General features: G+C 43.8%; 1 protein-coding gene across 2 annotated transcripts in view; it reads right to left on the minus strand.

Annotated features, from left to right (window-relative positions):
• Positions 1–449: 449 nt before the first annotated feature.
• PPP1R1C (protein phosphatase 1 regulatory inhibitor subunit 1C) overlaps positions 450–25,590 on the minus strand; it is a 43,361-nt gene continuing 18,220 nt past the window's right edge. Inside the window, exons 3-5 of one of the 2 annotated variants that reach the window (XM_083715522.1) lie at positions 21,913–21,953; positions 18,979–19,050; positions 450–1,664 (exon numbers count right to left, since the gene is read on the minus strand). In XM_083715522.1, coding sequence (XP_083571648.1) covers positions 1,650–1,664; positions 18,979–19,050; positions 21,913–21,953 — 128 coding nt within the window. In that variant the 3' untranslated portion in view covers positions 450–1,649. The remainder of the gene's footprint in view (positions 1,665–18,978; positions 19,051–21,912; positions 21,954–25,590) is intronic. The other variant, XM_083715521.1, reaches the window with a different exon arrangement.

Raw genomic sequence — 25,590 nt, forward strand, 5'->3', positions numbered from 1 at the left:
TCCTTCATCTGTCCTGAATCTTCCTGCATTCAGCTTCATGAGGCCTGTGCTTCATCTCCTCTGTCAGAAGCAGACTGTCTCCGAATGCCAGCTGCTGGGAAGCACAAGTAGGGAAAGTGCTGCTGTGCACAGAGCCTGCTTCCATATTCCCCATAAGACATCTGCTTGGCCCATGTGAGAACAGAATGCTGGACTAGATGGGTCACTGGTCTGATCCAGCAGACAGGCTCTTCTGGTGTTCCTTTGTGGATGGTCCTGGACTGTGGCTGCTGATGCTTCATTTTCTTCAGAACGAAAGGGCTAAGCAGCTGTCCAGGAAATAGCCTTTTATGGAGGACAGATGGACCAGATACTGTGTTGAGAGTCAGTGTGGTGTAATGGTGAGAGAGTCAGACTAGAACTTGGGTAAACCAGAGTTCAAATCCCCACTCAGCCATAAAGCTCACAGATGATTTGTTAATTATTTTTATTTGATTTATGCTGCATTTATGCGACGTTCTATTATGTTACTGTTATTTATTGTTTGCAAGCCGCTTTGAGATTCATCGGAATGAAAAACGGCATAGAAATACAATAACTCAAACCAAATCGCTTGGTGTGACCTTAGGCCAGTCACTGCCTCTCAGCATAACCTACCTCACAAGGTTGTTGTGGGCATTAAAGAAGGAGCAGAAAAACTATGCACACCACGGTGAGCTTCTTGGAGAGAAGGTGTGATATAAATGCAATAAATAAATAACAAATATTTGGGCGTGGCCACTTATTCAATGACAATGGAATATGTACCTCTCCATTTCCCCTCAAAAAATAATGCCAGATGTCTCAATGCCTACAAGATCAGAAAAGTGGCAACAAAAGCATCCCGTTATTAATAAGCCACAGATCAATTAAAACAGCATGAAAACAGTGAGGCAAAACACATAACCTAAAAGCGTATTCATAAAGGACCATAATAGTATCCTCAAACAGAAGACCACTGACATTGTTGCCAGACAGGATTCAAATGGAAGGCTGTGCCAGATTAAGCCCTGTGGAGGCCCCAGGTAGTCAAAATCTCAGGTAGCCCCCTGTGTGCACACCCTAGTGGGCTAATATTGAACTAAGAAGGCTTGGTTGTAATTTTCTATCAAGATCAAATCAATATTATTTTGATTGGCTGTCATGGGGCCCTTAAAAGGCACGGTCTGCCTATTTAGCACAGTTTTGTAGCATTCAAATTTATACTATTTACAGCTGATCTTCTAGACTGCAGCTCACATTCAGAAATGAAGCAACGGCAGCACTAAAGGACTCGACATGTTTGCAAACGACGAATTTGAAGTCATTAAAAACAAATGCAAGGGGAAAATGGCTAGAAAAGAAATGGAAGAAACCGTTATCTTCAGTTATGAAGTACCACAAGGAAGATTCTGCAAATTGCTGTAAATTCCACCACGAAATCCTCCTGCTGTTGGGTACTGAGGTGAAGACTGGTTTGGGTCAGGAAGACAAGCAATAGAGTTCCACGTTAAGTACAGAAAGTTTAGCAGTTCAGGTATTGACAATTAGGGCTTTCCCACAGATGCTCGGAGCCAGTTACGGGCTCCACTCCTCATCTCTTTCATTGACTCCTTCATCCTCCTCCGGGAAGGCTGCGTCATTCTGGTTTTTTAGATGCTTAATCCCTGTAAATATAAAAGAACCACATTTAAGGCCACATGCAGTCAAATCTGAAATCTTGCCTGTTGTGCTGAAGGAAGAAATCAATCAGTGACAATGTTGCTGTTTTATTAACAACTGTTAAGGGTGACAGCTTGCAAAAACATGAACGGTGGGTTTCCATTACATCGGCAAAATAAGGGTCAAACAAAATATGTTGCTCACCGACCCTGCCCACCCCACACACCCTTGCCAAACCCCCATTCTTTACACCCCACGCAAACCCCCCAATACTCCTTCCATCCCATGAGGGTGAAAGTCTTTCTCCTCCTGATTCTGCTTTCCTCTGCTACTGGCAAAGTGATATATGAGATTGCAGGGAGCTGTGAAGGGATGGGGGCAGTTTGGGGTGAATTGTGGGCAGTGGAGACCATGGTGATGGGGAGTGCATGAACGCCTGCAGGTCTGCCTGGGCCAGCAGCCTTGGGCCTCCTGCCTGTTTGAATCCCAGGTTTCCCTGTTGTGCACACATGTAAACAGGCAGGCAACTGGTGGCAGTGGTGACACAGAACATGTGAATGCCTGCCTGGGCCACCCAGCTGCCCACTCGCTTGCTCTGCCCACATGTGATGCTGGCCTGCCTGCCTTTATTGCTCCTTCCAACCATGATTTTTGTTTAGGAGGGGAGTTGTTGAGCTTAATTTTTTTCGGAGGGGGGAGAGGACATTATAGGGGGAAGGCTTTTGTTGGGGGGGGAGGCTTCTGCCGGGGGAGGCAGAACCTCAGTTAACTGGCCCATCACCTCCTGTCAAATAGAAAGGGAAGAAATGGAGGCAATGAGAGATTTTACTTTCTCCATGATCACTGCAGATGGTGACAGCAGCCACGAAATTAAAAGACGCCTGCTTCTTGGGAGAAAGGCGATGACAAACCTAGACAGCATCTTAAAAAGCAGAGACATCACCTTGCTGACAAAGGTCCGTATAGTTAAAGCCATGGTTTTCCCAGTAGTGACGTATGGAAGTGAGAGCTGGACCATAAAGAAGGCTGATCGCCGAAGAATTGATGCTTTTGAATTCTGATGCTGGAGGAGACTCTTGAGAGTCCCATGGACTGCAAGAAGATCAAACCTATCCATTCTGAAGGAAATCAGCCCTGAGTGCTCACTGGAAGGACAGATGCTGAAGCTGAGGCTCCAATACTTTGGCCACCTCATGAGAAGAGAAGACTCCCTGGAAAAGACCCTGATGTTGGGAAAGAGGGAGGGCACAAGGAGAAGGGGAAGACAGAGGACGAGATGGTTGGACAGTGTTCTCAAAGCTACCAGCATGAGTTTGACAAAACTGCGGGAGGCAGTGGAAGACAGGAGTGCCTGGCGTGCTCTGGTCCATGGGATCACGAAGAGTCGGACACGACTAAATGACTAAACAACAACAACAATGCTTTTCAATACTTTTTGAGGATTTGGAGGGCATCTGCCCCCCCCCCCCGGCAATGCCCATGCTTCCACCTGTTGCTGTCATGCTGCAGTTTGCATGGCTGCCTATATCGAAAGCTACACACACAGATATGGGTTACATGATATCATTCTATTCCTATGTCGCCTCCACCTTCCCATTCATTTCCCTGCTATAATTTGAAATGGTCCTCGGGTTGCTGGCTCCGAGGGTGTTGTGTTCTGCTCACACCCTTTGTCTGCTTTCAAGTCACTCTCTTCATGCTTGGCTACACCTTTTGTGTTCAACTAAGCTTGCCTTCCTCATTACTGAGTTGAGATCTCTATGCCCAGGCTGAGTTCCCCCCTCTGAATCTCTGCTTTTGTCTGCTGGTGTTTCTCCTCTCTTGCCATCTGTCTGATAGTAAGGCTCATCTATTTCTCCTCACAATGTAACAGTGATTTCCCTGGGTCTGTATTTCTTTTTTTACCCGACAGAAATCAGTTTGTACCCTTCAGTTCACCTGCTCCAGAGTTGCCTTCCATCCCTTGATGTCACAATGTGAGGAAACATGCATATATATTTGACTCTTATTTTTGTCTTCCTTCTAAAGTTTGCTGTTTTCTCCTTTCTCCTTTCCCTCAAAGGCTCTGATTTCACTGCAGGTAATTTAATTCAATTAATGTTGACGAAGAAAGCCTGAATGCCAAGCCATTTTCAGTAAGCATGTACTAATACGCTTTGAACTGGTAATGCATTTTAGATTAAATCATCGCCTCAAAGCTTATTTGCAGATTCAGGATAAATTATCTGTGCAAATGAGGCAACTTTCTGACATTTCCACAGTCACATCATGAAAATCTCCTGTGGGGAAATGAAAACTTGACATCTGGTTTAATCCATCCAAGCAAAGTAGAAGAAATTTGAAAGCAGATACGTATTCAACAAGGTTCCTCAACTTTGCAAAATACTTGTGGGGGATTCAAACATTTAACATGCATCCATGTCATGGGTCAATTTAATAAATTCAAGTTGTCCATTTAGAATAATAGAATTGCAGAGTTGGCAGGGACTTCAAAAAGACCATCTACTCCAACTCTAATGATGCAGGAAATCCAGTTCTGCAATATTCCTGATAGGTTGCTATCCATTTAATGCACTCTAAAGAATACATCCACCTTCTTCTAAGCTTGTATCACTAAGGAACTCTTCCTTCTGTTTAGTCAAAATCCCTCTTTTTGTCATTTGAACCCATTGGTTCAGGCCCTGCATCAGAAGACAAATTATCTCCATTATCTCTGTGATAAGCCTTTCACGTATGTGAAGATGGCTACAGTACTGCATCTATTCTGCAGGCTAAATGTACCCAACTCCTTCAACCTTTCCTCATGAATTTAGTTTTCAAGCCCTTCACCTTCTTTACTGACCTCCTCCTGACACTGTCCATACGATACACTTCTTGTTAGATGCAGACGATCTGATCTAAAGATTTATTATTGGTTGCCAGAGTTCTACTACACATATGGAGCTACCCTGCTTATCATTCATTTCAATGGAAGAAGTGTGCGCATTGCATTGCATATGGGGGTCTACTCCCTCCGTCAAAATGAATGGGACAAGCCACACCTACAAGAGCACATAGAAAGCTCTAAGTTGTGATATATATAATGCTGAAGGTCATGGCTAAAGTTAACTCAGATTCTGCCTTATTGTAGATGTTGCATTTCCTTTTGATGATGCAGTTTCTAGCGCAGGTGTAGATAAAGGTGAATGGGTACTGGTGATGGGAGATATGTTCCTGCCCTTTTGGTCTATGAGCTGATCATCAAAATCGCAAGAATCCCACTGATCCTGGGATTGCACAACACTAACATGAACCCGGGCGATTTCATACTCTCCTCATTTCAAAAGCTTTCCACATCTAGAATCTTAGTTAATTGGTGGTGAGACTACAGCTGATGCATGAGTATGTAAACACTGTGGATGGGGCACAGGCATCTTAAGACACTGAACTGTACTTGTGCTATATTTATATGTTATGCATATAAAAGTACCATTCAACTGGTAAATTGGAGCAAGCATCTGATGCCTCAGAGACAACAGATCCCAAGGCTGCTGGTTGAAAGCCAATGGGACATGCCTCTGGTTGCCCCGATTTAGCAAAACCTGAGGCAGGGATCCTCACAGGTGTTGTTCCCTAAATGACTCACCAGAGGAATTGAGTGGTTTCCATGCTACTGCACCTGCTCAATAGTAAAGGAAGCGTGACAAACAGGATTCCACAGAAAAACAAGGAAGTGCTTTTTTATGCAGGCCATGGGGCTGGCCCTCACCTTTAGGCCAAGGGGTTCAAGCCTGGGAAAATGGACAGGAAGAAGAGGCTTATGAGACAGCAATTCACCTCCAGCCTTTGTTCACTTGGAGCTATCCATGGTGCTGTAAAACCACTGAACTGGCTTGCCCCCTCATGAGTACCAGGTGCAGATAAGGCGAGAACAGTACCCTCCAGGGACAACCCTGATTTAGAGAAGCCATCCCAGTTTCTGATTTGATCCCAGAATGTCCCGCTTTGCCTTACGATGTCCCCATTTTCATTGGAGAAATGTTGGAGGGTATGGAGTTATCCGACCCCCAAGCCGTCTGAAGGCAATCCTGTATAGGAAAGCTTTTTTAAATGTTTAATGTTTTATTGTGCTTTTATATATGTTGGAAGCTGTCCAGAGTGCTGGGACAACCCAATAAGATGTGTGGGGTATACGGTAATTATCACGATGGAATGGGACGTCCCTGTTTTCATCGGAGAAATGATGGAGGGTGTGTGAGAACAAAGCATGAATGTACAGAGACATTGCCTACATTAATGAGGAAAAGTGGGGGACTTTTTAGGGGAATTGGGTCAAGGCTATATGGGAATCAGAGCTGATTGTGGGCCAGGCTCATATATGCAAGTGTGAATTTTATCATGTACAAAAAACACTTCTCTTCTGCATACATAGGGTTGGATCCAGAGCACCACTGGTTTGAGGGAGGTGACTTTTTCCAATTCCTTCTCCCCTTGCTGCCCCCCAGGGCTACCTTGCACTCTAGCCATCTTCAGGCATTGTTTTGTAGAGTTATTTAAAGTGGGGTAGATGGGCCAAATGCAATAGCTCCATTTCACCATTGTCAGGATGGAAGGTGCCTGAAATAGTGACAGAGAGAAAATAGAGGCAGTGTGCCTCATCCCTGCTTCCATGTTAATTAATGCCCTGCTCAGCGCCTGAGGGCCCCAGTCCTGCCACTCAACACTTGGTCCAGGGCGGGGCCTGACAGGCCTATAAGAACTGCTGCTGCTGCTGCTACCACCCAGGAGGACTCCCTTGCTCAGCGCCTGAGGGCCCCAGTCCTGCCACTCACCACCTGGCCCAGGGTGGGGCCTAATGGGCTCTATAAAGGACTGCTACTGCTGGCCAGAGAGGGCTCCGTTTTCTTTTCTTTTTGCTTTTTGTTTAAATTGCTGTTATTTTTTACCTATGTCATTTTAAACTGTGGTATTAATGCTGTGTTCTTAGTTTTAGATTTATGTGGAAATTGTTTCCCATTTGGTTGTGTATTTTTTTGATGTGGTTTATTTATTGTTTATGACTTTTGTAATTATGTAAATCTTGTTATGCTGTAAGCTGCCTTGAGCATGGTTTTTTTAACTGTGGAAAGACGGTATACAAATAAAAAAATGGTGAAATGGTGATGAAAATGCTGACATGCTAAACAGAGGAATCCTGTTCCAGAGAGCTGGGGGTGGGTATCTTGTGTGGCAATGTGGAAGGTGGTGCTGGAAACACCTGGGGGTGTGTGTGTGATAATCAAGTGCAGCTTCCCTTTTCTTCCACCAGCAGGATTCCCCCACTGGATCAAATGTCTTTCCATGGACACAAGGAGCCTTTTTGTCCATGCAAGGTGATGTCTGGATCCAACCCATTGTCTAAAAATAGATAGCAAAGTTCTTGTTGTTTTGCTCTCCAGAGTGTTGAATGTGAGATGAGATGGGTGTTCATGATCTTAATTGTTTCAGTGTTTGTAGATGGTCCTAAGTGTTTCAAAAATAAGAGTCGATAGTTGGGTGGATAGTTGTGTGTGTGTGTGTGGTGGTGCTGTGGTCTAAACCACTGAGCCTCTTGAGCTTGCTCAAAAAAGACATCCAGCCAGCACATGCTTCTGTTACCTAACATATTAAAAAACTTTAGGTCTCCTCAAACCTATTCAGGCCTTTGGTATGAATTAAGAGTATGCTATTCACAGCAGCGAAGCTGCATGCTCCGGCACTGGGAGAGGAGAGCAGGCGGGAGCATGACGTGTGTCCCAGGGGTGTGGCATACCACCCACGGGGGTGTGGTGCCTGCACAGTGTGGGTGTGTGGCACGTGTCCAGGGGGCAGCTGTGATGGCACCCCCCTCCCCGATGGTGCCAGGGGCACTGTGCTCCCCCCGCCCCCCCTTTCCTCCGCCAGTAGCTATTCATTAAAGTTTATGTGAAGCCCATCTGTTGCTGAGAAATAATATACAGTGGTACCTCGGGTTACATACACTTCAGGTTACAGACTCTGCTAACCCAGAAATAGTATTTCAGGTTAAGAATTTTGCTTCAAGATGAGAACAGAAATCACATAGCAGCGGTGTGGTGGCAGCAGGAGGCCCCATTAGCTAAAGTGGTCTTCAGGTTAAGAACGGACCTCCGGAATGAATTAAGTACTTAACCCGAGGTACCACAGTAATATAGAAGGAGAAAGACATCTTTACTTAAAATATCAAGTGGGAGGGGAAAAAATCAAACCCTAATTTCTTGTTCTTTACAATTTGACATACAAATGTCAAAGAGGTCCATCTATCCAGATTCATGTCCTATTTATGCTTTTTCGTTCAGATACTATTATTGGATGCACATTCCCAGCTCTGTACAGAGAGAGGGACATCTCCATCTGCTTATGGGAATGTTATATCTATGCTTATGCACACAATGAAAAAAAACATAGCCTGGGACATTGGCCCTGATTAATCAAATCTCCTTAGATAAAGCATTTTAAAATTTCAACCTTGCTATATTAAGGTTTGCCATGAAATAGTTTAAAGGGTCAGGCAGTGCCGGGTCAGTAAGTCAAGCAAGAGAAAGGAAAATGTTGATCTCTCAAGGGTCTATTTTTATCCATTTTCTTGATTTCTTCTTAAAATAATCATCCTTGTCTATATGTGCAACTTATTCTGGGAGGGCCAAGTTTCTGCAGCAGGCTAGGTGGGTGGTAGGTTTCTGCATTACTGCTTATGTCTGAGCAAAACTGATCAGTGTTTATATCTGTCGTTCTTCCAGATTTGCATTGCTTAGTTTAAAATATATATATTTTATTACAAATAAAGGTAATACACATACATATTAGATGATACTGAAAGAGTCTTAAGTAGCTTTTAAAAAGACCTATGTATTTTCTTATCTATTTGCAATTGCACTTTTGAAGCAAGAGAACAGGAACCCAGAAAAAAACCCAAATTTCAGCATTTGAAACTCTTGGTTGTTTAGGTTACCTGGGGAAGTATGAGCTTATTTGGGTGTATCAGTTTCTTGTTATCAGAATGAGCTTAGCTGATAATTGGGTTTGTGCTTTCTCCCTCCTTCAGTGTTGATGTTGTTCACTGTTTCCTCCAAACCCAAACAAGGTTTGCCTTAGCTACAGTTCAAGAGAGCAAGCCAATTTCAAACCTTGGTATATGAAGCTGGTTTGTTTTAACTAGACATAGTTATGTTTAGCCACAGTTTAGGGTTTGGATGTAAAGCTAAATTGTGGTTAATCAAATACAGAAGCAAAAGCTTATGGCTGCTCTGGAGGAGTGGGAGGGAGGGAGAAGTGTGTGAGGTCAAGGTTTGACCAGGCTTGTTTAACAATAAACCCTACATCAGAAGGCAGCCTGTGCACAACCCCTTTGACTCCATATAGAGAAAAGGCAAGAAATAAATTAGTAGCAATGAACTAATCATTGCCCTCCAATTTTCCTACTTTCCTACTGAAAGCACAGATACGGAGTTACAATTCAGAGTCAATGAGCCACTGTTTACACTGTCACCGCTCATCAGCCATGAAAACAGTAAAAAGCTGTGTTCAAAATACTTGGCTGCTTTCCAGTTTATTATTTCATATCACACGACTTCCATTCCCTTTTCCCTTCCCCACATTTAAAAGTTGCAAACAACAGCATTGGCTCAAGATCAGTGCAGAGAGATGTTTCCTCCACACAACTGTGCTGTCACATCACTGCCTCCCCCCACCCCCCAACTGAACAAAGCATGCTTTGAATGGGAGGCTGATTTCGCTACTGTAGAAATCTTCTGCTGACAGCATCCCCCCAAAATGTAAGCAGCTTTTGTAGTTCCAGGCAAGCCTCACTAGCATGTAAACATTTCAGATTTGCTGATTCCTTAAGTCTCTCCCTAGTCTCCGACTAGAACTTGTCAGCCAAATCAAAAGACTTCAGATGAAGAGCAGAAGCCCCTAGAGGTCAATTCGACAACCACAGTTTCGGTCTCCAATCATCACAGTTTATCTTCTTCTTTTGTAAAATAGCAAAATAATAAAATAAAATAATGGTTTATATACTGAAAGGAAGGTGGTGTTTCTGAAGGGACGTTTCAGGTTCTGCAAAAGCTCTGGGTGGGCTTCTCTTAGCAAGGGAAGGGAGAGAAAACCTAGTTTATGTGTAATTAAGTTTGGCACAGTTGCGTCAGGGACTGGCCGGATGTGAAAGAATGGTGGGAGCCACCCACCCAAGAACCCACCGTGGAGGACACAGAAGATGACGACTTAGATCCCAGATCATGGTGGTGGTGGTGGGATGCTGAAGAGCAGTCTGGGGAAGGAATGAGCTGGGAGGTGCTAGAAACAGGGGATTTGAGGAATCAAGGTGGGAATCAGGAGAAGGAAGGCCTTCCAGGACAGGTTAGAGGCTGAGAGTCACAGTGGGAGTGCAGACTTAGACACAGAGGAGTTAGAGGTTGCCTTTTCTACCCAGCAGCAGGGAAGTCTCGGTCCTGCTGGCAGGCAGGTCCAGAGGAGGAGGCGACCACCCCCTCAATGCAGGCTTTGTCTGCTTTGGGAGGGATCCAGAGCGAGAGGCTAGAGGGGGAAGGGTGTCTTAGCTGGTTTAAGATGAACCAGAGGACTGTGGCGATCACACAGGGTCCCCGGACGTTTCACCGTCTATTGATCTCTATGCCACCACTTTATTTCTCACTGCCACCACCCAGGCCCTACCTGGGAAATTCCTGAGTCCAGTCAGGGTTAAATTAGACCATAAACTTCTGTGTATTTATTGCATTTTAACAAGTGTGTGGTTTCATAAACGGTCTCAGTCAATTACAATCATGGGGTGCCTATCCAGACCTATAACTTCCGCTACCTGCTCTCACTCACTAAACCACCTCTCAGATATTTACTCGTCTTCCTAGTTCCTAACTGTTCCTGACTCAGCTTATTTCGCTACACTAACTCAACCTACCCACAGACTCTATCCCAATTCACTCCCGCTCCAACCAACCAACCAACCAACTCCCAACGAACTCTCCCTCATCCCCTCCCAGAGTTGGTTTTATAGTCCCTCTGACTCCACCCCCTGGGTTCTGATTGGGTAACCTGTTTAACTATTTCACCTCCAGCACTCTCATATGTTAACGTCACAGGCCCACTCCCAATGTTTTATTCATGGTGGCACCCCTGGTGTGACACCAGCTTGGCTGCAGGAGTTGCTGGAAGGAGGCGTACAAGATGCCATCCAATTGTCTTAGAGACTCCACTCCATTTTGTGTAGGGTTTACTCCATCAGTGGCATCGCGTGGGGAGCCCTCAAAGCTGCTGAGCCACTGCTGCACCTCAGAAAGCACCCATAGCTTGGACAGCAGAACACTGGCTCCACTGGCCAACCTGCCCCCCGCCCCCCGTATGGCCAACCCGCCCCCCGTATGGAGGAATGCGTGGGGTATACATTTGTGTGTTTGGGGGGGGTTCCACTGTAGAGGGGGTGCAATACTTGCCTTGCTACAAGCTCTGGCAACCCACGCTATGCCACTGTACTCCTTAACCTGTTTCACTATTTCACCTCCAGCATTCTATGCCTCCTGTGTTTCCCTGTCCTGTGGTTCACATGTTGTCACATAAGAACGTAAGGAGCTGCCCGATAGCTCCTTCAGGCTATTTGGTCAATCTACTCCAGGACTGTTTATTCTGACTGGCTGTAACTCTCCGGAATCCACAACTATCATACTAACAATGTAATAATAATTTTATTATTTATATGCTGCCCATCTGACTGGGTTGTCCCAGTCACTCTGGGTGGCTCCCACCAAAATATTAAAAACACATGGCTTGCTTCAACCTGAAGAGTGGAAGGGGATAGTTTACTGCCTACCAGAAGATGAGTGCAACGACAAACTTCTTATGCAAGAGTTGAGGTGGAAAAGAAAGAGATGAGAAAAGGGCTGAGGACTGGAAAAATGAAGGTACTAAAAATAACTAATGTTGTGATCCTATTGACCCTCAAAGGGCATCCTAGAAGGTAAAGGGACCCTGACCATTAGGTCCAGTCGCGGACGACTCTGGGGTTGTGGCACTCATCTCGCTTTATTGGCCGAGGGAGCTGGCGTACAGCTTCCGGGTCATGTGGCCAGCATGACTAAGCCGCTTCTGGCAATCCAGAGCAGCGCATGGAAACGCCGTTTACCTTCCCGCTGGAGTGGTACCTATTTATCTACTTGCACTTCGAGGTGCTTTCGAACTGCTAGGTTGGCAGGAGCAGGGACCGAGCAATGGGAGCTCACTCCGTCACAGGGATTTGAACCGCCGACCTTCTGATTAGCAAGTCCTAGGCTCTGTGGTTTAACCCACAGTGCCACCAGATCAGGAGAGAGAACACTCCAAACTTGGTGAGGGAGATCTGATGTTGCAATACCCCTCCTTGCCACCATGGGAATGTCTAGGTTCCTGGCCCTGTGGATCTTGGAGCCCCAATGTTTGTAGAGTAAAAGAAGGTGTATGCTGGTGTCTATTGGAAAAGGACCAGAAAAAAAGGTTGGAGTCAAAGAATTCAATGACCCGGGAGAATCGAACCCTAAATATGGTTTGCAGGTGAATGAAGAGAGTTGAATGCAGAAAATAACATTGTTTCGTACATTTGTTTGTTCCCTTAAAAGTTACCAGGGGAATCAAATGATATAAATCAAGGCTGGCAGATCTCAGAAATCACTCCACGAGTGCAGTAAAACAACCCTCTGCCTTTCTTACCAGCCTGCCAAAAATAACAGCCACCATTGTTCTCTTTTATTTCTCCCTATAAAGCGTCCTTCCCGAAGATATATTTGCAGAGCCACTTGCAATAAACAGCAATGTCAAAAAATAAATGTATACAGTCAACATAAATAAAGTGAGGATCATTCCATTCCCGTGGTGGAAACCAAATATTTATCTCAACCCATGCTTGTATATCTGCCTGGGTTTTGGGTGGGAAGGGAGGCATGAAAAAAATCCCACGTACATTTATGGAAGAGGACTTATTTTAAAAACATGGGATTTGGGGTTTTGCTATGTTTGTACTCAACACAATAGGGCAACAGAGGGTGAGTAAATTAATTCCCATGTGAGCCAGAGGAGGAAATGTCATGGAAATCTGTGTGTGTGTGTGTGTGTGTGTCCATGCGCATGGGGGACATTCCTGTCTGGACAATTAAATGAATACTGTAACATGTAGGGAAGCCTGGACAACAAGCCAGAAGCTGCCCTGATTTATCCCACATACACGTCATAAATTGCAAAGGTGTCGAGTCCATGGCAAATAATATTTTTGCATATCTTTTTTATTAAATCTTTTTAATGATGCAACAAGATAAAAAAATTAATCTGTATAAAAACAAAAGAAGAAAAACCCACACAGAGAGAAAGGGGATGATGACCCTTCTGTTGTGCTACTGTGTATCCTATGCTTTTCTTGTGGAGACCATTTTTTAATTTTTGAGGGGTGGGGCAAAGTGTCTCTTAAGTGCAGTGGAAGCTCTTTTTTAAAGTTTTATATTTATATTTTTCAAATTTATACATTTCATGAATTTTGCAATCCCTTTAACAATTCAAAATCTGACTTCCTTCCCCCTCGTTTGGCGGTTCCCTAAATTTATTTTTTCATATCTTCTGCATATTCAAATTCATTTACCTTACTCATTTAATTATCTACTGTAAATGTATACTCTTATAAAACTGCAGGTTATTGCAACAATCCTGCTAATGTTTTTATCTGTTTACAATTTATCTGTAGATATTCGATAAACCATTTCCGTTCTTTTATAAAGAGTTTGTTATCTTGATTTCTCATTCTTCTGGTAAGTTTTGCCATTTCTGCATATTCCATAAGTTTTTGTATCCATTCTTCCTTTACTTCAGACTTTTGCTCCTTTCCATTTTGGGGCAAGTTCAGCGGAAGTTTGACTTGTGTTATCTTTAGTTAATTTTTTTAAATGTCCACAGTCACATGTCGCTCACATTTCAAGCAGATCTGATGAAAGATCCATCAGTCAACAAAGGTTTGGGTTCTTTTTGTGTTGGGGGCGGGAAGGAGAGCAGAAATCATACTTCCTGTGCAATCCCCCTGTCAATCAGTGTAGTATACTTGGGATATGGGCTGCGATCTTAAACCTCGCATAAGCAGAAAGCAAATTCACATATGAGCTCTCCATTGCTGCCATGTTGCTTCCACATGGCCACTCTGGGCTGAGCAGCACTATAGAGCGCTGGGCTTGCAGGAGGAGTGGCAGATTAAATTAATGGACTATGCCGAAATGGCAAAACTTACTGGAGCAATAAGAAGCCAAGAGGAAAAACACTTTATTAAAGAATGGGGGAACATATGTGGAAAATCTGAAAAGTACTTGTCCATGTGTAAGTTCGTTAGCAGGATTAACTTAAAACCAAGCAGTTAAAATTAATGTTAAATGAAAAACAGGGAGTAATTAATAACTGGAATAATGAGGGAAATGCAGGGCTAAGAATTAAAAAATATAAGAAACCACAAAAGGGGTGTGGTGAGGAAGTCTAAATATATATGTTTGTTGGGGAAATATTGGGTTTGTATGATTTTAAAAAGAATAAGAAACTGAATGAATATATATATATATATATATATATATATATATATATATATATATATAATCAAAGCTCTCATGTTTGTCTCTTTCTCTAGTTCATTGGGCTATCGAGAGGCAGGAACTGGAAGTGCAAAAAACACTCCTTAGATCCACTAGAGGGAGCCTTGTTACTAATAACAAGTTGTTTCGAAACCAAGCAGCGGGAATCCATTTTAAGAGTACTTGAGTGCTCTCATATTGATAGCAATGAAACAGAAAGTAATCTTGAAGCCTGAACTTCTATATTTAACAAAACATTTTATCAGCTGTGTAAGTATCCTCTCTGCTCAGAGTATATCCACACAGAGCATAGAACTGGGGCAACTGTTGAATTTCCTTCACCTAATAAGCAATCAGTGAAGACGCCGCATATTGATAAAAACAGTAACTTTTCAGTTACTCACTATTTTAAACACAAAGTTTATTGCTGGCTTTATTTTGTCAGTTTAAATCAGCAATCCAGTTCAAACCTGACAGAATGAATTCAATCCAAAGATCTCATTCCACTCACGGAGGTGCCCTCCGTTCAGGAAGAGAAATGATTAAATTCAACTCAGTGTATGTTATCTCCGCAATATCCCCCAAGTTAGCTTTAATCCACAGATTTGTGAATTTTTGTATCTACGGCTAGAATTACACCCGGTTCTTTATCAATTCAAGAACACACTGCCAAGGTGACCTCTGCTTCTGACGGGAATCCTTTTGTTATCTGATGATGGCTGTAACTGACACAAATTATTTCCTGGTTGGACAGAAGGCAACAGGTTTGGGATTGTGCAAGCATCCTGCTAACCTAAGTCCATTGGTCCATCTCACTCATTATTGTCTACACTGACTGGCAGAAGGTCTTCAGAGTTTCAGACAAGAACTATTCTCAGCCCTACCTAGAGAGACCATGGATTGAACCTGGTGCCTGCAAAGCATGGGCTCAACCATAGAGTTATTTCCCTTGCTTTCTTTGAAGTAAAGCCAGAGTGCAATTAAGGGACAGGTAAGGATTGTTCCTGTTTTCTAAAGCATAATGTCACAAGGTAAAGGGACCCCTGACCATTAGGTCCAGTCGTGGGCGACTCTGGGGTTCCAGCGCTCATCTCACTTTATTGGCCGAGGGAGCCGGTGTACAGCTTCCAGGTCATGTGGCCAGCATGACTAAGCCGCTTCTGGTGAACCAGAGCAGCGCACGGAAACGCCGTTTACCTTCCCGCCGGAGCGGTACCTATTTATCTACTTGCACTTTGAGGTGCTTTCGAACTGCTAGGTTGGCAGGAGCAGGGACCGAGCAACAGGAGCTCACCCCATCACGGGGATTCGAACCACCAACCTTCTGATCGGCAAGCCCTAGGCTCTGTGCTTTAACCCACAGCGCCACCCGCGTCCCATAATGTCACAAGGATGCTCTTTAATACCTTTGAGAGACTAAGCTGCTGTGGAGGATGACAAATGAAGAGATAGATGAATAAAGCAAGATGGCATTCCTCTGCCATCTCCCTAATCTGAGCTTGTATAAGGGAGGAAAGGCTTGCAAAAATGCATATATAAGCTAAAATGCATACAGAGAGAGAAACAGAACATGACAGATTTGTGCCTCCTTTAGTTTTTAGTGAATGCTGGCTTTGCAACACTTTGTCCCTTTAGCCACTAAATGTGGCTAAAAAGCCAACGACTGCAGCCACTGACAACTCATCTTGACTCTACATGACAGTCCAATTAGAATCTCCCGCTTTAAACTTTATTGTTGCCATAGCCAATCCAGCTCAAATGGATAACCCAACAAATGGGCTTAAACACTGAATAATTTCCCCATGAGTAAAACCAGTATCATCCCAGCGCACTCCTCAGGGGTAAAGGAATCCCCACTAAGGAGTAGCAGCCAACAAGGCTATTGCCCTACCACCTTGACTGCTTTTCCCCCTGGGTAAATCTGGGAACCTCAGGCCCAGCAGCCAAGTGTGGCCCTCAAGGGCCTTGGGATCTCTTCCCCAGGCCAGGCCCCCTTCCCAGCCATGTTTTGCACCTTTGCTTGAGTGTTTCTGCCTGGCTGGCATGTGTCTTTGAGCTGTGTTTGTGCTTCTTGCTTGACGAGATGGAGGATAAAGAGTAACGTGTGTGGAAACTGGCCTACTGCACAAAAGGTAAGATTCACATAAATATATGTGAATCTTACATTTTGTACAGTAGGCTATGATTGCCAATCTTCCACTGCCTTGTGGGTTATCTTCTGGAGAAGAAAAGGCTAAGGAGTACAGTGGCATAGCGTGGGTTGCCAGAGCTTGTAGCAAGGCAAGTATTGCACCCCCTCTACAATGGAAACCCCCCCCCCCAACACACAAATGTATACCCCACACATTCCTCCATACGGGGGGGGCGGGTTGGCCAGTGGAGCCGGTGTTCTGCTGTCCAAGCTATGGGTGCTTTCTGAGGTGCAGCAGTGGCTCAGCAGCTTTGAGGGCTCAGGGCTTTTGTGCCCGGGGCAACCACCCCTGTGGCCCTCCCCACGCGATGCCACTGATGGAGTAAACCCTACACAAAATGGAGTGGAGTCTCTAAGACAATTGGATGGCATCTTGTACGCCTCCTTCCAGCAACTCCTGCAGCCAAGCTGGTGTCAAACCAGGGGTGCCACCTTGAATAAAACATTGGGAGTGGGCCTGTGATGTTAACATATGAGAGTGCTGGAGGTGAAATAGTTAAACAGGTTACCCAATCAGAACCCAGGGGGTGGAGTCAGAGGGACTATAAAACCAGCTCTGGGAGGGGGCAAAGGGAGGAGTTTGTTGGGAGTTGGGTGGTTGGAGCGGGAGTGAATTGGGATAGAGTCTGTGGGTAGGTTGAGTTAGTGTAGCGAAAAGCTGAGTCAGGAACAGTTAGGAGCTAGGAAGACAAGTAAATATCTGAGAGGTGGTTTAGTGAATGAGAGCAGGTAGCGGAGGTTATAGGTCTGGATAGGCACCCCATGATTGTAATTGACAGACCGTTTATGAAACCACACACTTGTTAAAATGCAATAAATAAACAGAAGTTTATGTTCCAACTTAACCCTGACTGGACTCAGTATTTTACCAGATAGGGCCTGGGTTGTGGCAGCGAGAAATAAAGTGGTGGCACAGGGATCAATAGACGGTGAAACGTCCAGGGACCCTGTGTGATCGCCACAGGGGCCAGTAAGCCCTGCCCTGCATAATCAATCACTTGACATGGTGCATGGACACCATTTGAATGGCAATGCTCATCAACTTGGAGGGGCAGCCCTCTCAAATATTTTATTGGGGGGAACGGAGACCCCTTGGCCCCTTCGAGCTGGCTCCTATGTGCCAAACGTATTGCTCTGCTTTCCTTTGGACCACATCCGTGAGGCTGGTGTGTGTGTGTGTGTGTTGTCATCTGGGCAGCCCAGGATCTCCCTACAGACTGCCCAGGCTTGCGCCCTAGGCAGGTCACCTTGGTGTTGCTAACGCAGCGGTTTGACTTCACCCCTGGATGCGCACTCCATTGTCTCTCAAGACTGACAGATGCCAACAATGTTGCCTCTGGTCCCTCCCCTGCTGGAAGAATGCCCAGAAGGGAAAGTGCTGGGAAACGTTTCTCTCCTGCCTTAGTTCATGAACAAATCTTCAGCTCCCTCTGGGGTTAATGTAGGGAAGCTTGTGCATTGCCTAAGACTACCAGATCTTCCCAGCATGCTGTTCCACATCAATCCATTCAGGTGCATTTCAAACATCTGAGACAGTGCTGGAAAGTGCATCCCTGATCGATTCCCCTTGGCCACGCTCAGGTGATCTGGGCATGCTTTACAGACAGCAGGTTTTATCCCTGGCTCTGCACCAATGCATCACAGTTTGCTCGCTCAGTTGGCCCCATGTCTGTGTTTAATGGAGGGTTATCTGATAAGTGACCAGAACACAGGGGAAATGCTCCTGTGATGAGCAAATCCAAATCAAGAAGCGCCAGGATTCCCAATCTGCGATTTTGCTTACCACACAAGTGTGTGTAAGCATCACTCGGGAGATGAGAACGACGGAGGCTCTTCAGATGGGGAGAGTGTCTCCCAACATCCATTAAGCACAGAAATATAAGCCTCACAAGGATCCTGTGCCAAACGGCTCTCTCGGCTGCTGTCTGCCTTGCTCTGGAGATAGCTCTGCAATCAATAGCACTCGCATTGATTTTTCCAGTGCGCTGCATTCCAGTAAAACACACATACATAGCTGAGTAAGCCATTTCCTGCTAGAAGGGCGAGTGGATGATGACTTGGAAAAAGTGCACAGGAAGGAAATTAGCTTTTTTTGGGAGAGGGAATTTATGCTGTCAGTCCCACACTAGCATGATATTGATGTCGTAGAAAAGCTATATTGCAATATTTAAGCAGAGAGGAAACATTGCATAGAGTCTGGAGGGTCCGTTTTTTAGTGGCAGAGGATTTAGAATAGGGATTGGGTGCTGAATATGGCCCCCAGGTCTTCCTTTATGGCCCTCAGAACTCTCCTCAAGTAATCCCCCCCCCCCTGCAGATACATGTGAAAGAGCAGTGTGCTGACAGTCTTTCAAAGGAGTTAGAGAAGCTGCAAGGTGTGTGGATCATGGCCATGAGTCTTTTCCACTCCATGTCATTATAAAGTTATTCTGTTAATGAGAGCCCAAGCTGGGAGTTGCTGTTTAGTTTTTGGGTTTTGAGAGACGTCATGAACAACAAAATAGACATTATTAGCATGGCAAGAAACAGTACCTGCACAGTACCTTTCATGGCAGGAGGGGTATAGACGCTCTGCTTCCTCTGTTTGGGAGAAGCATTCTGTGTCTAAGGATAGAAAAGAACGACGTTTCAACAAAACTAAGAGCAAAGCAATAAAGTCAGACAATAAACTAGAGACATTTCTTCCTATTTGCAGTTTTCTCATGGTACCCTGAATGCTTTATATTTATGGCTTAGTTACTAATATTGTTTTTTCACACCGCGTATTGATCCTGTATAGACAATTATCTTAGGTCTGAGCTCTTTAATTAAAAGGGTACATTTGAAGCAAAAAGTACAAAGAGAGAGAGAGAGAGAGAGAGAGAGAGAGAGAGAGAGAGAGAGATTTTGTGGGAACTGCTCTGAAATAGGATGATAGGATGATCACCCATTCAAAGTGAGAGTGCCGCTGATCTAAGAAGCATGTTTCACTCTCGATTGGCTTGGTGGTGTTATCATCACATAGTCAACTATGATAGGGTTGTGATGACATCATATTTATTTTGTGATCTCCAGTTGGCTAGGATCATTCTTCCCAGGAAAAAGAAGACCAAGTTTAAATAAATTTTATGGGCTAGACATTGTCAAACTACAGCTGTTCCACCTGTTTCTGAATGGTTAAGGAAAATAACGGATATTACTCAAAAGGGGGGGGAAAGAATGAAATTATATGAAGATGAAATGTGGAGCCTTAAATATAGCTTGGGATTTTGAAGGGAAATGGATTGTTTTCAACTCTTGATTATGTACCACATTTTATAGTCCATTACTTATTTTTTATGTTGCAGATAATCATTAATTTAAAAAGCCTGACTACACTAGAAAAACATGCCATTGAATGATGTCAGTCTTGCAGCATTCTAAAAGGTCTCCAAAGTTCACCCTCCTGTACTCCAGCACAGTGAAATTGTAGAAGTTAGTACTATATTTAAATCTTCACTTAAAAAGCTTTACTCCATTTCCCTAGAGGATTAGATCTAGTACGTAAGAAGTATATTTTTAACATACCTAGCCTAATCAATGAAGATTCAGTAGCTATGTAAGTTGGCCTATAATATTTAAAGTGGTTCATAATAGTTTAAGGTAATGGATGGAAAGATGATATTTATGAATAAATTATTGGGTACATTCAGAGAGTGCTAATTATATTTATTGCATGATGGGATGTTGATGCTCTTCACTGAATGCTTTTAAATGTTTGGAGCTAAATCTGAAGGGGGAAAAATCAATAGTGTTCATTGCTATTTAAAGCAATGCTGGTTTGTCTGAAACGCCAGCGAAAATGAGAGAGATTCAGGTCATGGAGAAGGAACACACAAAGGTGGAAAAAAATCTCATCTCTGATTATGTTGGATGTAATTTCCCTTATTTCCAAAGTTCAGATGCAAATGTAGATAGGAAGCCAAAAATGGCACCTTAAGAGGGAGATATCAGAAGCCTTGAGGAAACCCCAAGGTTTGTGCAAATGAAATAAATCTATCCCCCCCCCCCAATCTAATAGGAGGGATGCTAAAAATAGCCCAGGACTGGGCATGCAGAGCGGCCATAACACTGACTGATGGAGGAGGAGAATGGAAAACTGTTGGAAAAACACTGCAAGGGAGCCCTCCATGCTGCAACATATGGTTGCAGTTCCTTCTTGCTTTAAGTCTGAGTTTACACATTTAATATGAAACAAGTGATACTGAGCTCAGAGGGACTCATAGTGTTAGAAAATACAATTAAGATCACAGCTTTCCCACATATCTGATGGTTGTATTAAGAATTGGGGAATGCTTCATTCTTACATCCAAAAAGGTATGAATGTGTAATAATCCTCTGCTGACAAAGAGCCCACAGCTCCATGTTTTGCTATTCTGAGTGTGCCATGTGAATGCAAGTTCAAGGCAAGAACTCATGCAGAGATGCAGCAGGCAGCCTTCTTTGAAGATAGGTATCTGCATCAGACTCCTGCCAACCTAGCAGTTTGAAAGGACATCAAAGTGCAAGTAGATAAATAGGTACCGCTCTGGCGGGAAGGTAAATGGCGTTTCCATGCGCTGCTCTGGTTCGCCAGAAGTGGCTTAGTCATGCTGGCCACATGACCCGGAAGCTGTACGTCAGCTCCCTCGGCCAATAAAGTGAGATGAACGCCGCAACCCCAGAGTCGGTCACAACTGGACCTAATGGTCAGGGGCCCCTTTACCTATCTGCATCAGGAGTGAGTGAATGGGCCAGTCACCAGGTGAAATGAATCTTTCCCAAAGGAGACTGAAGGAGCTAGTTTAAGAGCAGTGAGTTGTTAATGCTTACTTGAGAGTAAGTTCCACTGGATTTAATAGGCCTTATTTCTTGTAGATTGCTCTGTCACAGACTTAACAGAACATAGCATCTTGGACCAGTGCCTGCAATTATTTTAATTAATATTTTTTTGATTCACTTTCATAGTTCTCTCTCTACACACCAGTTCGTCCCTGAAGGAGCATCTTCACTCCCATCATTCAACCCAGACACTGAGGTCCCGCTCCGAGGGCCTTCTAGCAGGTCCCTCACTGCAAGAAGTGAGGTTACAGAGAACCGGGCAGAGGGCCTTCTTGGTAGTGGCACCCGCCCTGTGGAACGCCCTCCCATCAGATGTCAGGGAAATAAACAACTATCTGACTTTTAGAAGACATCTGAAGGCTGCCCTGTTTAGGGAAGTTTTTAATGTTTGATGTTTTATCGTGTTTTTAATATTCTGTTGGGAGCTGCCATGAGTGACTGGGGAAAACTGCCAGATGGGCAGGGTGTAAATAATAAAATAATTGTTGTTGTTGTTGTTGCTGTTACTACACAATTTAGGAAGTCTTGCTCAAGTCCACTGCAGCATAATCATAAGAATAAAATAACATGTTTCTGAATGATTGTTAGACAGCAATTTATCAATTTCTTAAAGCATAATGAACTTACATCATCTTGGGAGTTGTTGTTCATTCTCTTCTCATCTATTTCTATAAGACAGAAAAATACAATTAGGAGACTGCCAAGCTCCTATTTTCTAGACATAGCCCAACATGATAAGATACAGGAATTTAATACTGACATAATCATTGTTGGCTGTGGTCTGCCAAAAGAGCCTTTAGGTATACTGCTTGGGTATCTTAAAGGAGCTGTACCTCAAAAATATATTGAGATGAATGCTCATTTATTAATGGGAGCCTGCCAGGAATGGGGTGGTAGGAGAGAGTGGGGAGCTGACCTTCCCAGAATAGGGGGAGGGGGGAAGGATACAGCCTATATGGCTAAACTGATAAATATAGTAAGGACCAAAGAAGGCAGTCGATAAGATAACAGGTTTGCCAAGAAATTGAGTTTATTGATAGTTGCTTACTACAGAAAAAGTCTTGAAGTGAATTATAAAAAATTAAGAGACAAAAGAACAACATAAAAGTCAAAAATTACAGTAAAACCACTGCCATCAGCCACAACATAGAAAAGCAAGCTTCTTCCCCCACCCCAAATGAGTGACAAATTGTTATGAAGGTGTAGAAATGTGAGAGACCAAAAAAAAAACCCCACTCCTCCTTCATTGCTCAAGACATAAGTTTCACAATGAATGAAAGCTGAAATGAATGGGCCCTGTTCACACCAAGTTTCCATTGGTTCAGAAATGAAGGGAACTCTCCATCCCACCCCCTACAAATAATTATGAATGGTCATCATTGGCAATTTTTATGAAATGCTGCTTATTATATTATGCAAAATGTTTTAACCTGGAATACTCATTAAATTACAGTAAAAGTAGCCATATCTGCTACCTCAGAAGAATCCCTAACCCTCACCACAATTCTTGCTCTGAGCAGACTTAGAAGCTCTCGGCGAAACAGGATACAGTAAATGTGAGACCAATACTCTTTCTCTCTTACTCACTCTCTCTCACACACAAACACACACACAGCCTTAAGTGAAAATATTCATCTCATTAAACATTGGCTCAGTAGTTTATCACACTCTCTTGTCAAATTATTGAGTGTGTCTTCTTTTGTTTTCACCTATCAAAGGAAACTTTGCCACAGAGGTGAATGTAATTACATATAATCACCAATGAAAAAGGTCAGGATTGGGTCTATAAAGCATTAGCAAGGGGGCTCTGTAAACCATAAAAGATCCTCTTATTGCAAAGGGGTAGCTAGAGGCTTTTTTTCATTATTACCCCTGTGCTGAGAAGGGACGAAGAACCTGATATTTCCGCAGCTTTTTGCATACTAATCCACATCTAAATCATTGGTTAATCCTTAGGGAACTTTAATGATGAGAACAGAAGAAGAAGTATGATTAATAACAGCAAAACATACACATACAGCACTGTAATATAAGAGGGAAAATGCTATCTCTCTGCCCATTCTTCCCCACCAGGCCCAATATTATGGCTCAGTATTGGGTCTAAAGTCTAGCTGAGACTTGGCACACCAACATAAGTTGATGGCATTGATTTATGGAGGAAACAATCACATCTCAAATCTTCTCACCCATGCTGGATTTTTTTTATTTCATTTCTTAAGGCCCCACATATAATAGAATGATTTTCCTTTCCTTTCCTCATAGTAACTTTCAAAAATGGCTTTGATTATGTTTTGGAACTAGGCTGATCCCTCAAACGTAGCCTCTTTTAAATTGTTTGGAAGGAAATCTGAAAAAGTTGAATGCCCTTTTTGAACAAGAGGTTACTAAAAAGACCACAAAGTACAGCCAACAAGTTTTCAGTCGATAAGCCTGGGAGTGAGGGAGGGGAACTACCCGAAGGAGTCTCTAAGCAGCTAACATTCTCCTTTCGCTTCCTCCCCCACAACAAACAATCTGTGAGGTGAGTGAGGCTGAGAGACTTCAGAGAAGTGTGACTAGCCCAAGGTCACCCAGCAGCTGCATGCGGAGGAGCAGGGAAGCGAACCCGGTTCACCAGATTACGAGTCTACCGCTCTTAACCACTACACCACACTGGCAAGAGAGGAGAAGTTGCTGGCCACTGAAACCATGACATGCTGGGCTCCACGCTCGGCCTCCTCCTGGTGATGCAACATGCGTATGACACCACACACACACACAATGCGCTCCAGGCCCCCTCAATCTTGGGCACGAGTCGGCGCCTCTGTTGGACAACAGCCTCCATCTTCCCTGACAATTTGCCGTGAGGGCTGAGCCTGATGGGAACTGGAGTCAAGCAATATCTGGAAGGCCACAAGTTCTGCATCCCTGATCTGAGTCAGTACCAGACCAAAGGCATCACCAGGGTCTATTAGTGAACCACTGGCTACATTCAAAAGAACCAACTGATGCCTCCTGGTCAGGGCTGGTCCCCTCATAAAGCAAGGTGAGGTGACTGCCTCAGGCAGCAGGATTACAGGAGCAGCAGAACTGGCATTGTTGGCCACCCTAGACCACCCTTCCATCTGGCCAATTTTCCTTGTCACCTTTGAAAAGAGAGAAGCTGGAGTTGTCTGGAGACCATTCCTCCAAAAGCTACATTTTCCTGAATTCCTGGTGAAGGGGGATTGATTGTAGCTTTCTAAGGGAAGCAGAGGTCTCCTAACAACTCTCAGCACTCCTGACGCGATCACACCTGGTAGGAAATTCTTACCTATCTATATTAAAAAGTCCTATAGCATTCTGCAAAAATAAGCAAGAATATTGATTTTGGTAAACAAGTCACTCTCTTCTCAACAGCATTCCGTATTTGTGGAGCTACTCTGTGCCTCTGTAGAGATATTGCTTTACCTCATGATAAGAGGAACTCAGAAGATAACAGAAGCAGTCTAGGTGCTTATCAGTCCCTGGCACCAAAGCCTTTAGGACTATTGTAACAGGAAGCTATCTGTATTGAAAATGATGTGTAAATAATTCCTTGGAATAGAGGAAGCTTGTTTCTATGGCGCTGCTCTGAATGGAGCGACGATCAGAGAAAGGATACAAGGTTTAGTTATGAAATTATTGAGCACACTTTCAGATTTCTCCATTTACAAAAGCACTCTGACACACCCAGAGACAATCAAAACCAATCTGTTGTTTAGAGGCTACAACACTGCAGCCTGTGGGAGAGATTTATGCCAGAGATGAATACACTGAAAGTATGAATTTCACCCGTTTTTGAACCAATGCACTGAGTCAGATGCAAAGTGCAGAACCATGAGATTGATTTTCATCACAGAAAAACAAATAAAACAAAGCAGGCTGCAATCCTACAGCCTGCAGAGGTTCAACAAAATGTCCCTGAGGCCTAAGTGCTAATAGGAGATGTTGTTCCTTGAACACATCTCTCTCACACAAACAGTGACACCTCAAATAGGATACAAGATCCATGTTGTTTGGAGCATTTCCTTGTTGAAAAAAGAATTCATATTTTTTAAGAAATAAATAAATACAGTAGTACCTCAGGTTAAGAACTTAATTCATTCTGGAGGTCTGTTCACCTAAAACTGTTTTTAACCTGAGGTAACATTTTAGCTAATGGGGCCTCCTGCTGCTGCACAATTTCTGTTGTCATCCTGAGGTAAAGTTCTTAACCCAAGGTACTATTTCTGGGTTAGCGGTGAGGAGATTTCACCCCTCCCATATCCAAGAATCTGCTGATGTGCTCTGCTGATTCTCCAGAGA

Source organism: Podarcis gaigeae, assembly GCF_964106915.1.
Source record: "Podarcis gaigeae genome assembly, chromosome: 1".
In the NCBI taxonomy this organism is placed as follows: domain Eukaryota; kingdom Metazoa; phylum Chordata; class Lepidosauria; order Squamata; family Lacertidae; genus Podarcis; species Podarcis gaigeae.